The 14,240-nt window shown below is 43.6% G+C and overlaps 1 protein-coding gene across 5 annotated transcripts in view; it reads left to right on the top strand.

Annotated features, from left to right (window-relative positions):
• The window catches only part of WDPCP (WD repeat containing planar cell polarity effector), a 151,701-nt gene that overhangs the window by 127,421 nt on the left and 10,040 nt on the right, over window positions 1–14,240 (top strand). For all 5 annotated transcript variants that reach the window (XM_040060363.2, XM_040060357.2, XM_040060361.2 and 2 more), the window contains one exon: window positions 9,246–9,372. In XM_040060363.2, the coding sequence (XP_039916297.1) occupies window positions 9,246–9,372 (127 nt within the window). The remainder of the gene's footprint in view (window positions 1–9,245; window positions 9,373–14,240) is intronic.

The following is a 14,240-nucleotide window of genomic DNA, read 5'->3' as shown; positions in this document are numbered from 1 at the left end:
ATATCCATTTTTACACAGGTTTCTCCAAGAAAACAAGGTCATTCTCTAACGTGGCTGGTATTTATTTCACATCGCTTGCACGGGACAGGTAGCACGGCTGCAGGAATTAGGAATGCTGATCTAGGTCACTTTGCATTTCCCACATAGCTCTCGCTGCTGCCGCGCTGTGTGGACACACGCGCTAAGCCATGGCAAACGCCTTAGCCCAGATTTCCAGTCCGAGGTGGCCCTTTCCCTCCCAGGAGCACTGGGGCAGCAGCAAGAGGAGAATCCTTCCTCTTCTTGGGGAGAAAGAGAGATAAAGCACCGAACACGCCACACAAAGATGAAAACCCACCTTTGCCGAGATCTTTCCACAATTTTCTCCCTCAACATTTAAGCCTCTCTTTGCAGGCTGCACGTGGAGAGACGTGTCTGCTTCAGCCCAAGCCAAGGAAGGAGCTGCAGGCAATGTAAAGTCACCCTCTAACAGCCACTGGCCTGCTCTAGAAGAGGCTGCACACGCTTCACCTCCACTCCCTGCCAGCCTTAGATCCAACCCTATGGGCAATCAGCAATTCCGAGATCTACTAAATCCTAGATTACCACTTGACAGAGATTCAAAAGTGAGGATCAACAGAAGTAAAATAGGCTTGGAACTTGGCAGGGGGGTGGGGGGCAGCAGTTTTCCAAAGCTCATTTCTTTTTCAAACACATGACTGTGTTGTTTAAATTGAGCCCAGCTCTCTGTAAGGCCTGTTGATCACCATAATAGCCCTGAGGAAGATAGGTCTAAGTAAGTGCTTGCAAATTGAGTAAGGAGTCCCAGGCCATACCTTCCTGAGTTCTTTACCATCCTCATCAATTTATGTTTACATAAATTGTTTACGTGTGGCAATGACCAGATTAGCTATTTGGAAAGAACTCTGCCTGTGGATGCACTTACTCCAAAATAAAAGCCGCTTTGCTTTTCTAAATTAAGTGCACTTACAGGTAGAGAATGATTATTCTGAATAACATAAAAAAGAAAGTCATTTCATTCCCAAGTAGGCCATTGAGCAGAAATATTCTGAAATAATCTGCCTGTCTAATTTCTCGTGTTGATGCTTTTCAAGGCACAGACAAAGTCACAGAGTTAACAACCAATTTTGTTTCCAATCCATTGTTTTCTTGGAGAGGGTGTGCCAGTGCAAGGCAGGAGTCAGAGATTCCTTTCAGTTCCCCTGAGTCAATGTACAGGATTTATTCTGGTCCTTGTCTCTCTTGTGGAGGAAGGAGTGCCTGGCAGCCAGAGGAGAAGATCTGGCACTGCAACACACATCATTTCATTTTACCTGATGCTGTGTACTTAACTTTCATCTGAAATGGGACAGTCATTGGCCTAAGCCTTTGTTTTCACTGAAGCCTTCTCCTGCTTTTCTTCTCCTCCAAACTTGTTCATGCCTGCTGTGGCACAGAAGGGAAGAATATGGCAGCAACCATGCTTGATATACATGACAAAACACAATGCCGTGGGAATCCCAGCATCAGGCCCTCAGAGGGGTTTTTTTTGCTGCTTCCAGAAAGCCTTCAATAACTTCAAATGAGTATTTTGGGGGTAGGTTTCTTTATTTGGATGGGGGGAGGTAAAAATCTTCCTCTTGTTATCTCATACTGCAGAAACTGAGACTTGATGGGTACTACATTATCCTTTTTGGACCTCAATCACTCCAAAAGATTCAAGATGAACTCTGCCTGCCCAGGCACCAGAGTCAGTGCCCCAGGGAATTTCTTCATATCTAAGGGAGATGCAGGATGTGTACTCGCATGCCCTTGCTGCCTCTCAGCTCCAGCTGTACATGCAGTTTTGCTTTAGGAACCTGTACCTCCAGTATTGCAATATCTTTTTCAGTCTCTGTCATCAAGAGTTTAAATACAGTTCAGATCAGTGTTAGTGGCCCAGCTCCAAATGAGGAGAATTGCTGCAATTCGTTATCTTGACAAATTAACTGGTCTGAGGCAATTCCTTTTTTGAGAGAGATACAATTACCTAACTCTTGAACTCCAGCCTTGCTCCAAATGCTATGGCATAGTTATGCACCTGCTCAAAAAGTGGGGATGTTACTTTCCCTTCCATAAATATAATTCCTGCTCTAGGAGCTGATTAAAAAAAAAAAAAAGCTTTGTGAGGTGCCAAGGTGGCTGGGTGCACAGGGGAGGGACAATATGGGAATCGCAGGGTCCTTGTCACCAAACCACGAGAGAAGGGCCTGGCACAGAGAGTGTTATCTCAGAGAAACACATCGCTAGTTTGTCCCGTCCTCTGTTTGGAGCCCAGCTTCCTGATCCAGTGGAAGAGGGCAGCTTTCCTGCTCCCAATCCACCATATAGAAAAGAGTAGCCCATTCAGAACCAAACCAGATTTTTTTTGGAAAATTTAAAAAAAACAAAAAATCCAAGATGTTTTATCCCTAGGATTTAGGCAAAAATTTCTATTTCAGTCCTTCAGTCTTTATATAACTGGTGGAAAATGGGTTGCCATCAGCACTCCGTCCCCGATGTGGACAGGAGCTGAGAAGGCAGAGTGATCTTCAGCCTTGCCCTCACCTGCTGGCCTGGAGAACCAGCTCCCTTCTGCCTTTTCTACCAAGCAATGGAAATCCATCCACAGTTACACATTGTTCTTCCAACCCGACGTGGGCAGATGCACTTCTCATCCTCTTCCCTGTGGAAAGCGACTCCTTTTGCCCCTCAGCCATAGCTCACCTGTGGGCACCACCTTTCCTTGTAAAAGGGCTGCCAGATGCTGAAAGATATCCCTTAGCCATTCATTTGAACCACTGCCTTTTGGAAAGTGTTTAGGATAAAGCTGTCCGGCAGAAGGCTTGCGTTTGCCTAGAGCCTCTTTGTATGGACTTGGCGGCTGGGAGTTTCCTTGAGCTCCTCTTTGAACTCCAAGCCTTCAGCATCCAAAACCTTTAACCCTCAATTTCTTTTCTGCTTTATCAGTTTGGCCAGCTTCCAGCTGGCAGCGTTCATTCATTCGCAGGCTCCCATTCCGCATCTCGTGTTTGCAGATTTGTCTCTTTCAATTAACCCCTCGGAACGGTTTTCTCCTCCCTGGAGCTTACCTGCCTCCGGTCCGGCCGGCACTTCTCCCTGCTCCGGATGCCCGAAGGGCAGGAGGCAGGAGTGGAGGAGCTGGGTCCCTGAGCTGGAAGTGCCAAGCGGAGGGTGTGCCCCATGCACGGGCGTCGCGGAGAGCAGCTGAAGGAACACGCAGGTTCGGCAGTGCCGGCTCTGCCCGTTGTGGGTTGGGGCTTGCAACGCCAGAGGCTCTTTTGCCTATGTGGAGTCTCTGGGGCATCACTTGTGAATAATGAGATCTTCCCTCAATGCTTTCTGCTGGGATGCTCGGGAGCACGTGTTTTCCGCTGCTGCGGCCTTCACCCCCAACGATGGGGACGTCTCTGCACGCCACCAGCTTTTCCACATCTTCGTTTCGGAGCAGCTGTTTCTAGAGAGTCACCTAAATTTTTTTTCTAAAAAAAGGGAAAAAAAAAAAAAATAAAAACCAACAAAGAAAAATAAAGACCGTGTCTAAAGCATCACTTACCAAACAAAGACATTGTCTAGGGACCAGGGCTGTCCTCCCTCCTGTGCCTGCTGGAATTGCTGGGTGTTAGCAGCCCTAGGTTGCTCATGCTGGCACTCCAGCTGGTTCATAGGGATCCTCAGGGAGGGGAGAACCACTCTCCCACTGCCAGGATTGCCTGGCAGACTTCACACAGGCTGGGAAACCCGATAACATCTAGAGGTGCAGCACCTCTATTGCCAAGACACCAGTCAAGCCTTTGAAGTGAGACGACCTGAAATTGAGGCAAATCTTTGATTGTTCAGTCTCTTCCAGCTGGAGACTCATCACGGCTTGGTACTGCCACATCTGGATCACCCTGCAAGACACATCTTCTTCTTTCTTTCTTTTTTTTTTTTTTTTTTTTTTTAATTAATTAATATTGGCACTGCTGGGGTAGTTCCTAAGGAGCCTGATTACTTAGGCTCCAGGGAGATATAAAATTAACTATTCTGGCTGTATAGTGGTTAGCTTAATTTTGTGTGTGATTTTAGCAGACCAAATGAGCAGCAGAGATGAAAATCTCAGCCAAGGCTAGTAAAGACCCAGCATTTCCATTTGCAGAAAGTTTTAAAGCCAGGTTCCACAGTGAGCTGCAGAAAACTGCTAAGTATAACTGTCCACACTACAAAAAAAACCCCACAAAACCAAAGCAGTTGTTTGTAAATGTTAGCTACTTCTTTACTTTTATCACATAGCTTTTATATTAATTCTTAAATTTCCTGGCACACTCACTAAAACAGTTCTGCTGCTGCTAATACCCTTAATACCCAACTGGTGGAATAATCACATGTTATACTACTTTTAAGGACTGATTCTACTAGTAGTGATTGAAGAGCTTTATCTTCCCCAGCATCAAATTGTTAAACTTCATAACTGTGAGATATTCAGACTTAATTTCAGGAATAATCTTATCCAGCTCTCTAAACAGTAACAGCTGTTCTCCATGAGTTTTAGAAGTACTACAAAACCAATATTTTCACCAATTTGTATTTGTCAAATGCAAACATGTCAGCCTTGGGAATTAACAAAGCCACACAAAAATAATCTAAAAATAAAAATCCACAGAAAACTAGCCCAGAAGAAGCAAAGAAGTTTAGAATTACATTTTTCCACATTCACAAACAAAGCTCTGTGGTTTCCCTGCAGGAATTTGTTGAAACGAAATGATTTTATTAGAATACGTTTATTTAGAAAGATGTATTCAGGACAACAATTGTAGCCAGAAAAAAAGAGCTGACCGCACTCAAATCAGCAATGGAAGTTCCCACTGATTTTGAGACCAGAAGGATTTGATGCATTTGCTTTAAAAATAGCTTCATGTAGTTTGAGAAAACCTCATCGATGGAATTAAGTTACCACAGCTTGATGATGTGTGAAATCATGCTCAATCTCATGCCTTCTGCAGCAGTTATTTGCCTTTTAAAATTCCCCAAAACCTTGTAAAATCATGAGAGCTTGAATTCAACAGGTAAAAATAACCACTTTAATTGAAAAAAAAAATAAGTTGTTGCATAATAAGAGGAGATATGGACTTATTTACAAAGAATTAGCTATTCAACTAAAAAAAAAAAAAAAAGAAAAAAAATGATTAAATGCCTTAAAAAAAAATTGTGTAATTGTTAGTAAACTCTACTGTTTTACAGCACTCACTTGAATTAACTATTTGCATTTCTTCAGACCCTGAATTTGTTTCTCTTGGAAAAAAAGCTACTCTTTACCTCTTTTTTTTTTTTTTTTTTAGTAGAACAGCAATGTGGCAAAAGTCTGTGTGCTTCACAGGGAGTCCATTGGGATACATTTTCAATTCCTGAAGCAAAAAAAAAAAAAAAGAAAAAGATATTTTATCTTTAGAAGGAGCTACATTTTTTGAACTTATTGAATTTTTTCAGAGATCAGCATGAAGAGTTCTGATTAAGTGCTTGCTTCAGCATTTTAAATGCTTCTTGTGTCCCTGTTGCCTAAGGAGGTCGCGCACGAGGATTGCTCTGTAAACATCAGATTGCACAGAATTGGCTCTGAGCACCATGCCAGGCGCACAAAGAGGAAGTCAAATGGCTTATCTCTCACTTATCAACTAGTTTATTTTTCATGCCCCTCCAAAAAAGGGCCTCTACAAGAGCAGCTGCTGCTTTGTAAATAATTTAATGGCTGCTGTTAAGTGGAGCTGTCAATTTTGCAAACAATATTAAAAGGAGGTTTTCGTTTTGGCACGGATTTCCGCGTTTTGAAATGCATTTTTATCCCTGAAAGTCCAGGGCAGGATCCTGGAGAATGGTAGAAACAGCTTGCGATTTGCAGACACAGATTCAAAAGAGAACAGATACGGTTAAATAATGACGGATGTGCGAGCGGGCGAGGAGTGATATCTCATCACCTGGGCGCATTACCTAGAGAGCATCCTGCTCATTACAGCGTAGGAGAACTTGCAGTGGACTTGTAAAGAAAGATACCTGGCTCCTTCAGACAGGTGTGAGATGTAGCAATAGCAATTATTGTCAAATTTTGGAAATGTAGAGTATGCGTTGTGTCATTGGTTGGGTGTCCACAACACTATCCCGATATTGATCACAACAAATGGGATTTTTTTAAAATATTTTTTTGCACGCAAGATTCGTATTATTGCATCTGATAAACTATTTCGATGATGAAACCACAACGTTAGCACAGTACCGACTCTCAAATTTTTGGAAATTCGAATTCGGATTGAAATCCCCAGGTTCTTAACATGTTAAACAAATAGTAGTTTGGAATTTAAACAGCAAGAGTTTATTGTGCAATAAGGCAAAGGGATATCTTGGATTGCCTGAATACAAAATCTTAGGTGAAAGTTATGATCTCTCCAGTGCTAGCACAAGGTCAGGTCTCTATCATGCACCAAACCCTAGCCAGAGCCCTCATCTAGGTGTGAAAACCGCCACCCCCTCTCAGCTCCGTGGCATTGTTGCTGAAATCCCTCCCTTTCTAATTAAAAGTGGGATGTGTTGCCTCTAGTTTGGGAAGGGCTGTGTTGTTTAAACAGTGTTCCTTGCGCGTTTGTTTTCCCTGCTTTAGCACTTCTCACAGGGAGTAGAGTCCACGTCCCACAACAAAAATATTTATTTCTTTACTCTGTAGCTCATATCTGATGGTTTTGTGGCTTTGAGCCACTCCTGGCATCTGATCCTGTCAAATGCTCCACGCTGCAGCTGTACCTCCAGACCACAATAGGTTCAATGCTCATAACTTGAGGTCAGTTCCAGATATTTATTTTAGATATGAAAGTGCAGAGAAATCTGTTTGCACTCCTGTGGGTGAGAAGCCTGTTCTTCCCCTGGTTTTTTGCTTGCAGGTGACAGACTGCTCTATTTTCCCTGAGGTTCCCATGGATCCAGTAGCATTATTTAACAAGGTGTAACCGTGCTACATCCACAGCACAAAATATCGGTCACTGATATTATATGAATGCCATGAGCAATTAATTATAGCCTGTGCTATAATTAATTGCTCATGGCATTCATATATTAGAAATATGGCACACAAGGACTCTATACATCCAAATTGTAGCCCACTCCATGTTAAAAAGCTGCTGAGTGCCACCAGGAGCACACAAATGAGTTACATTGAGATGGTTGATGTGAGGACTGGGATTTACTCAGTGCTGGTTCTCAGCTGGGGGACAAGAAAACACAGATCAGTAGTGTGGTGGAAAGAGATCAAGAAAAAGTTGACCCACTTCTAATTTGTTTCTTTTCTCGATACACACTCCTCTTTCAGCATCTCTCAGGGTTTTATGTTCTGAAATGTCCTCACTCCTTGGAGCTGGGTCAGCCTAAGGATAGGTGGCCCAGGAGAAGTCATGGACATCATGTATTGGTGAAAGTTTGTAGCTTTAAGGGGGTAAATTATGTAGGTCTTAGATGTTACTGAGTAAGTGGAAAAAGAAAAAAAGAGAAAAGAAAAATTAATTACAGATACTTGACTCACACTGTACATCTGAGCTTCGACATTTTGCAACTTCAAAGGTTTAATATTCTGTTTCTTAACAAACTAAACTCTGGCCAAGTGAAGAGGGAGGCTCTTCAGGACCAAAGACTCAGTTCCAGGTGGGAGCACAGCAGTGAGAGCTGTATTCCAAAGCAGAGGCTGTCAAAGTTCACTCCGCAAGACCTGCAGTGGATTTTTTTTTTTTCCCGTCAACAGGAATTTTGTTCAAGCCCTTTCCCAGAGCTCTTCATGTATATGAAAAGCAGCTTCTCATGAACCTTTACAAATTCTTAGTACTGTTCCTCTCCTTCTCTTGGCTGCTCATTCTCCAAGGCTCCAAGAAAAGTCCTCCAGAGAAACCTCCCTTACCTGCCATGGGTTTGCGTTTCTGAGATGTAAAGCATTGCCCATACTGCTTTTATTTCTCTTTGGATTTTTTTTTTTTTTTTTCATTTGAGACAGAGGAGAAATTGCGCCAGTGCTGGTTTATTTAGCACCTTTATTTATCGTAGTGTGGTGTGCATGCTTGAGGTGTGGTGCCTTCAACCGAGTTGGCCATTTTCAACCATTCCCCACATTGCTCCTCGTGGACAGACAACATCAGCTCCCTGGGAAAGACAAACCTCGCCACACTTCACCCTCCCTCACACCACCAGTAATATTTATGGCACAAAGAGTAGGAATAGTCCACAGCAATCCCACGGCACTGGGTTTTTAGGACTCGGAGGTTGAGAAACGCTTACGACGAGATTTGCCCTCCTGAGCCAGCGAGCGTTCTGGGTCTCCAGAGGAGATGTAAAGCCAACAGCGTAGCAGCACTCGCCAGGGTGTTACATCCTCCCCGCTGCCCACGGTGCCACCGTGGGTATCATGCAGATCAGCTCATACATGATCCGAGAAGGCAGGGAACAAGGGGAGAAGAACAGGATTAGAGGAGGGGGGGAGAAAATGCAAAAGGGTCTTACGATTCTGAGAAAAATCTTTTAAAGTCTTTATCTGTAACGGGATTTTAATTTTTTTTCCCCCTTAATCCAAACTCTGCTAGCCTGCTGTTTGATTAAATTTTTTTATTTATTTAAGTCTCACGCCTAGAATATGCAATTCTTCCCCTATATTTTTAAGTGGTCCAGATATTTTTAAACAATTTCCTTTACCACAGGGCTCGGACTGGAACTGGTGAATTGGGTGTCCATGCTTCACCTACTGAAGGCTTCAGGTCTTGATTGTGAGCCAAAATATTTTATAACAAAGCAAAGGGAAAGCTTTCTTTTTAAAAGAAGGAGTTACACATACCCTTCTGGGGAACCAGTCCAATTGATAAGACTTTGATCCCTACAGCAACAGGGAAATGCTCATGCAGCAGCCTTTGGCAATCAGCTGGACCTTCTGTAGTCGACAATTTAGAGAAGGCGCTTCCTCCTTGTTAACTGCAGCAAATACATACTCAGTCTCTGTCTTTCAAAAACTTTTGGAACTGTTTCTTGTTGCTGGTCATTGGGTACTTGGCCTTCTTTTCAAGGGAAGAGCCAAGGGTGAAAGCTGTGGGAGCATGTGGGTTTCCATTCAGCTTGATCCCTTGCAAGAGGACACCCTTGTCCTTATGGGCATCGAAGGTAAATGGTTGGAAACTTGGTTGGTACTTCCAGATGAAGTAAGGGTGATGCCATGTCTTGATTGATCTTAACAGAACTTCTGGGCCACTCAGACGAAGAAGACCCATCTTGTGAAGCTTTTACTGACCAACCTCAAGAGCAGGGAGAAGGATGCAACGTGCCTGCTCCCAGCCCTGCTGACAGACAGAGCTGCTCCCACAGGTGAGTTGTGAATAGTTTTGAAATGTATCTTTGATATTCTGAACCTTCCTGACAGCTGCACTTGTCTGCATCATGATTGTAAACACAATAAAATATTAACAGACTAAGAAAAACCTGGAAGCCCAGAGGATTTCGCGTAGACGCAAAGAAATCTCCAGAAACTTAGATGGTTTGCAAGCTTTTAACACAACCATTTTCAAATTAAATCATCTGGGCAAAGGCAGCCTTGCTTGTTGAATGTAGAAGAAAAGAGAAATACAGCAATGGTAACTCAGCAAATTAGCAGTTGCAGGTGGTGAACAGAACTTTAAAAAACCTGACGTGATCTTTACATATTTCTGCAAGCACATCACTGGCCTGTAATCAAAATCCCTGGGAAGATCTTTTGAGAGTGGCCTTCTTCTGAAGCTGGTTAAAACCTTGAACTTATGAGAGAAACAACAGTTCTGATAGCTGGGGGATTTTTGCAGTGCTTTCCTTGCTAATGAACCTGCACACCACCCTGCAAGGGATAGGGAATTAAAAAGAAACAGCTCTTCTGCAAAGATTCAAAAATAAGTTGTTTCTGTTATTTTTCTTTGTGCATTCCTGGTAGAAAAGAAAAAAAAAAAGCAGTTATCTGTTCCCAGTGAGTATATAAATGTATAATATATAGACTTATTTTTATTTCCTGTGCCTACTGTCTGTAGGAATGCTTTTAGTAAATCTGGTGTGTGACATTGAAGTCCCACGTTGTATTCATCCCAGCCATTTGTACATAACTGTGCTGAACATACAGTTCACATGGGCAAAACACACATTTCCTTCTCTTTCTGGAAACCTGTGTATTTTTCTGTCTCCCCTCACATGGGGACATTGAGCTTTTTCAGTATTTGGTGTTAAATTCATTTTACCATCTGCACACCACCAGTGAAGTATTTTTCTTTATGCATGGCTACAACTTTTAGGATGCGGGACACACTCTAAAGCTTTCAGAGCTCACTGATGGGTTTTGAGGTGGGCCTGGCTTTAAAAATACAGTGCACAGTTATTCCCCCTTAACTTTTGGGATGAAGATACCACTGAACTGATATGGGCAAATTATAAAGACAGTCTCCATGCTGGAGGCTACATTGTCTCCAGAGGGCTCTCCAAGTGCTCCAATAAAAGGAGCTCCTTCAGCAGCGCACCAGAGACGAGACTAATCCCAACACGCCTCTGATCCCAAGGTATAAACACGCTATCCTCCCTCCCTCCTGCTCGCCTTTTCCCTTTCAGAGGTTGCTATGACTCACACATCGCTGGCAGTCCCACCTCTGCCTTCCTCAGGCGTCTCGGGAGAGAGGCTGAGAGCTCAGCTTTGCCCCGACTCCAGGGCTCCCCGCCCGACCACATTTGCCTTTGCCTACCCAGGTGGGTCACCATGAGCTGCTGAGCCTCAGAAGCGGTTCCTTGCCGTCACCAGAGCTGCACAAATGGCTGGGATTTCCCAATGGAGAGCAGAAATCAAACTCCCACCCATGCGCCAATGCCTGCAGACACCCAGAGATGCCACTGACCTCCGCCGGGAGAGGCCGGAGATTTTTGGTGACCGCTTACAATGCTCTGGAAGAAAACTTCTCACGGCTCTCCTGGCTGGCCACAGCTGTTTGAAGCCTGCCAACAAGAATGTAGGTTTCGAAGGCACTCCCTGTGACAACACCAGCTGGCTGGGAAGGTCACCTGCTGAGGTACAGGTGACTCCAACAACTTCTTCCCTGTGCTTAAAGAAAGCCACAGATGGTTACGAGCACCCAGCTGTGGCTTGGTTTGCCTCCAGTCTCACAGAGTTGCTCTTCCACCACTTATCTGCTGCCAAGTCTGCATCAGACTTCTTCATGTGAAGAAATCTCCATAAAGAAAGAAAGTTTTAGTGTTTGGACCCTGCATAAATAGGGCTGTTCTCTGCTCTGTGGTCATTGCAGCGTTTCATCTCTCTGTCCCAGACACTCCAGCATTAGCAGAGACTTCTGGGTTTGTAATTGGCTCCTTCTGGATAGCAGTGGTTCTTTAAGTTCCTGTAAGAGACCACACCAGGACTTTGCAGTTGTTCAGTAATAGCATCCAATAATGGCTGATCTTTCTCCTTCCAGAGTCTCTTGTTATCTGCCTTAGCTTCCCATCTTTGTACCAGCTAGTCACACCAATTACTACATTACTGCATTTCTAACACAATTGCCCCTGTCACTCCCAGGGGCTGCCCCAAATCTGCATTTCACTCAACTTTCTGGAAGCTCGTCTCCAGCACATACTTCTTTCTTCCTTGTATTTCAGCTCTTGGGACGGCTGAGGTATATCTCATGAGTTCCATTCAGGCAGAAGTCACAAGCAAGGGCCCTGTGAGGACTAGCAGAAGACACTTACATTTCACTTGCCTAATAAACCTTGTTTCTGATGCCCTTCAGGGAGTTTGACATCTGCATGTGTGTAACTGAAGCCCAGTTTTCAGGCTGTGTGGTTAAAAAGTCACTTCAACTAACTCTTCACATCACCATTTCCTTTGCTTAGCCAGGAAAGCAGGTAACAGATGAAGACAGGGATAGAAAATGCACAGAAAAGGCTTGGAAGCAAAATAATCATTCATAAATCAGTCTCAAGGGTTTATTTCTTTAAGAACTTATTCTTGATTCAATTCCATTATGTTTTATGGGAGCAGCAGTGGTGTTGTTGACAGTGGAGATCTGTAGTCAGCTTTCTGAGACACACGCCAAGTTTTAGGCAGTAAAGATTTCAGGACAACATTCCAGAAAGCAGCATTTCATTTGCTGCCTGATTTCCTTCCCTCTAATATAAAAAGGAGTTAAACACCACCAACAATGCACAGTCCAGTGAATAATTTTATAAGACAAAGATCTCTGCTCTGGCTTACATTTGGCATTGACCATTGCCTTCTCTCCTTCCAAGTGTCAGCTATGTTTTTGCCTGGAAGCTTTTGTCTCCCCTTATTCTTGCTAACAGTTTATGAAATCCTTTTGATCAGCATAGCCCTGCAGCAGAAGCCTGTTCTTGAGGAGAATATTTTGGATGCCGTTGTTCAGAGGACCAAGGCAGCATGCTGATCCTCTCAGCCACACAAAGGAGCTGATTGACTGCCTGTGAGACAGCTTATTTCTGGATGAGTCAACCAGCGAGTGCCTGTGACCATGTCAGAGTCTGGCTCCGGAGTCACACAGAGCTGTGACTGCACTCACTGCTTTGCCTCTGGCCCTGGGAGCTGCAGTGTGGGTTCCCTTCCCATCAGTGTGTCATTCTCTGTCCTTACCACAATGTTCTGTGGGCTTAAATACCTCCCATTTGTTGGCAGTGTCAGGATGTGTGTGAAGCTGGGTTGGAGGGGTTTTCAGCTCCTTGTCCATCTACCTAGTCCCCATTCCCCAAACCAGAGCTACTCCCATTTTAGTTAGCCAATCTATTATTTCAATACAAGGGATTAGGATAGAAGGCAAAAGTGTTTATCATCACAGTGATTTTTATCATAAAACTTTCTTGTTGATTACGTACTTAAAAATGCACGCATTCCTACTTCTCCACAAAGTTTTTATTTAAGCTCATGGGCATGCCTGCGTCTTTTGAATCTGTAGCATCACTGACCAAACCTTCGGAAGTTCTAACAGCATCTTTCAGATCTGTGTGTTCATTATTAAATCAGCACAGAGGGTGGGAATTAGAGTTATCCCACAGCATCCCCTTTTGTGTGATACATAAAAAGCATTAAATAGATTTCTTACTCCTGGTTGGCTGTTCTGTGCAATTAAAATAAGTGTTCATCACCATTATGGCTTCCACCTTTTCCAAAAGTTCTCTTTAACCAGGAAGCAAACCCAGCCTTAAAATAGCAGGAACGTAGGTTGAGGAATAACATCTGCCAGGTCCAGGTGTAATCCTACCAGCTGCTCTATCTGCCTGAGCAGTTTTCTGTTCCAAATTAACTCTATTAATGGGTGTGATGCAGGGATGTGGTGATGTGGTGGAGGAAATTCATGTCAGAAGTGGGATCCAGCAGCTCAGCTGGATCCAGTGCTGTTCCTGCCTGGCTGCTGCAGCCTTTCCTCTTTTTTCTTCTCTTCCTTCTCTTTTCCTCCTTCTTATTCTTCTCCACTGCTCGGCCCAGGAGCTTCATGTCCCTCGAGAGTGCCACAGCAGGCAGATATAGATGGCTTTGTGCAAAGTTGCACTCTCAATTTCTACATCTGGAGAACCAAGATAATACATTACCGAATTCAGAGGGGCAAATTAATCAGTCAGTGTGCATACCGCACCTCGAAAATTCAAAATTAACTCTTCTTAGCCTGTAAGTGCTCAAGATGCATCAAGGTGTGCTCCATGGCCTCTTGGTTCCAGACAAAGGTGCTCTTGATGAAATTAGATTGCTAATGTATTAACGCATTAGCACACTTGAAGAAAGAAAAGTTTGAAAAAGCAATTTGGCTTCATCACATGAATGGCGTGTATACTTAATGGAAATTTTTCCAGCATTCACAAAACAAAGAAAAATCAATAAAATGTCTGCCAACTGTTCCACTGAAAACATTTTATAATCTATAGCACCGAGAATCCTGAGCCAAGATAAACCAGCGTTGCTGACAGAAAATACTGACAATTATTTTACATTGATTCGACTTGGCCCAGCCCAGACTGACCTTGTTTATTCATCTCAGTCTCTTAATTCATATTAACTTGGCATCAAAATGGGACATGTGGCATGTGGGCTGAAGACCCATTTCTGTATCTTAGACTCAGATAAATGCAGTGCATTGAGAACTTCCAGTGCCTTGAGCTCTTAGGTAGATTTATATGCATTAGACTGAACTGGTTAAGTTCCTTTTATCCCCGCTGGGCTTTTCATGTCT

Source organism: Hirundo rustica, chromosome 3 (genome assembly GCF_015227805.2).
Source record: "Hirundo rustica isolate bHirRus1 chromosome 3, bHirRus1.pri.v3, whole genome shotgun sequence".
NCBI lineage: Eukaryota > Metazoa > Chordata > Aves > Passeriformes > Hirundinidae > Hirundo > Hirundo rustica.
This window is presented reverse-complemented; position numbering and strand designations above follow the sequence as displayed.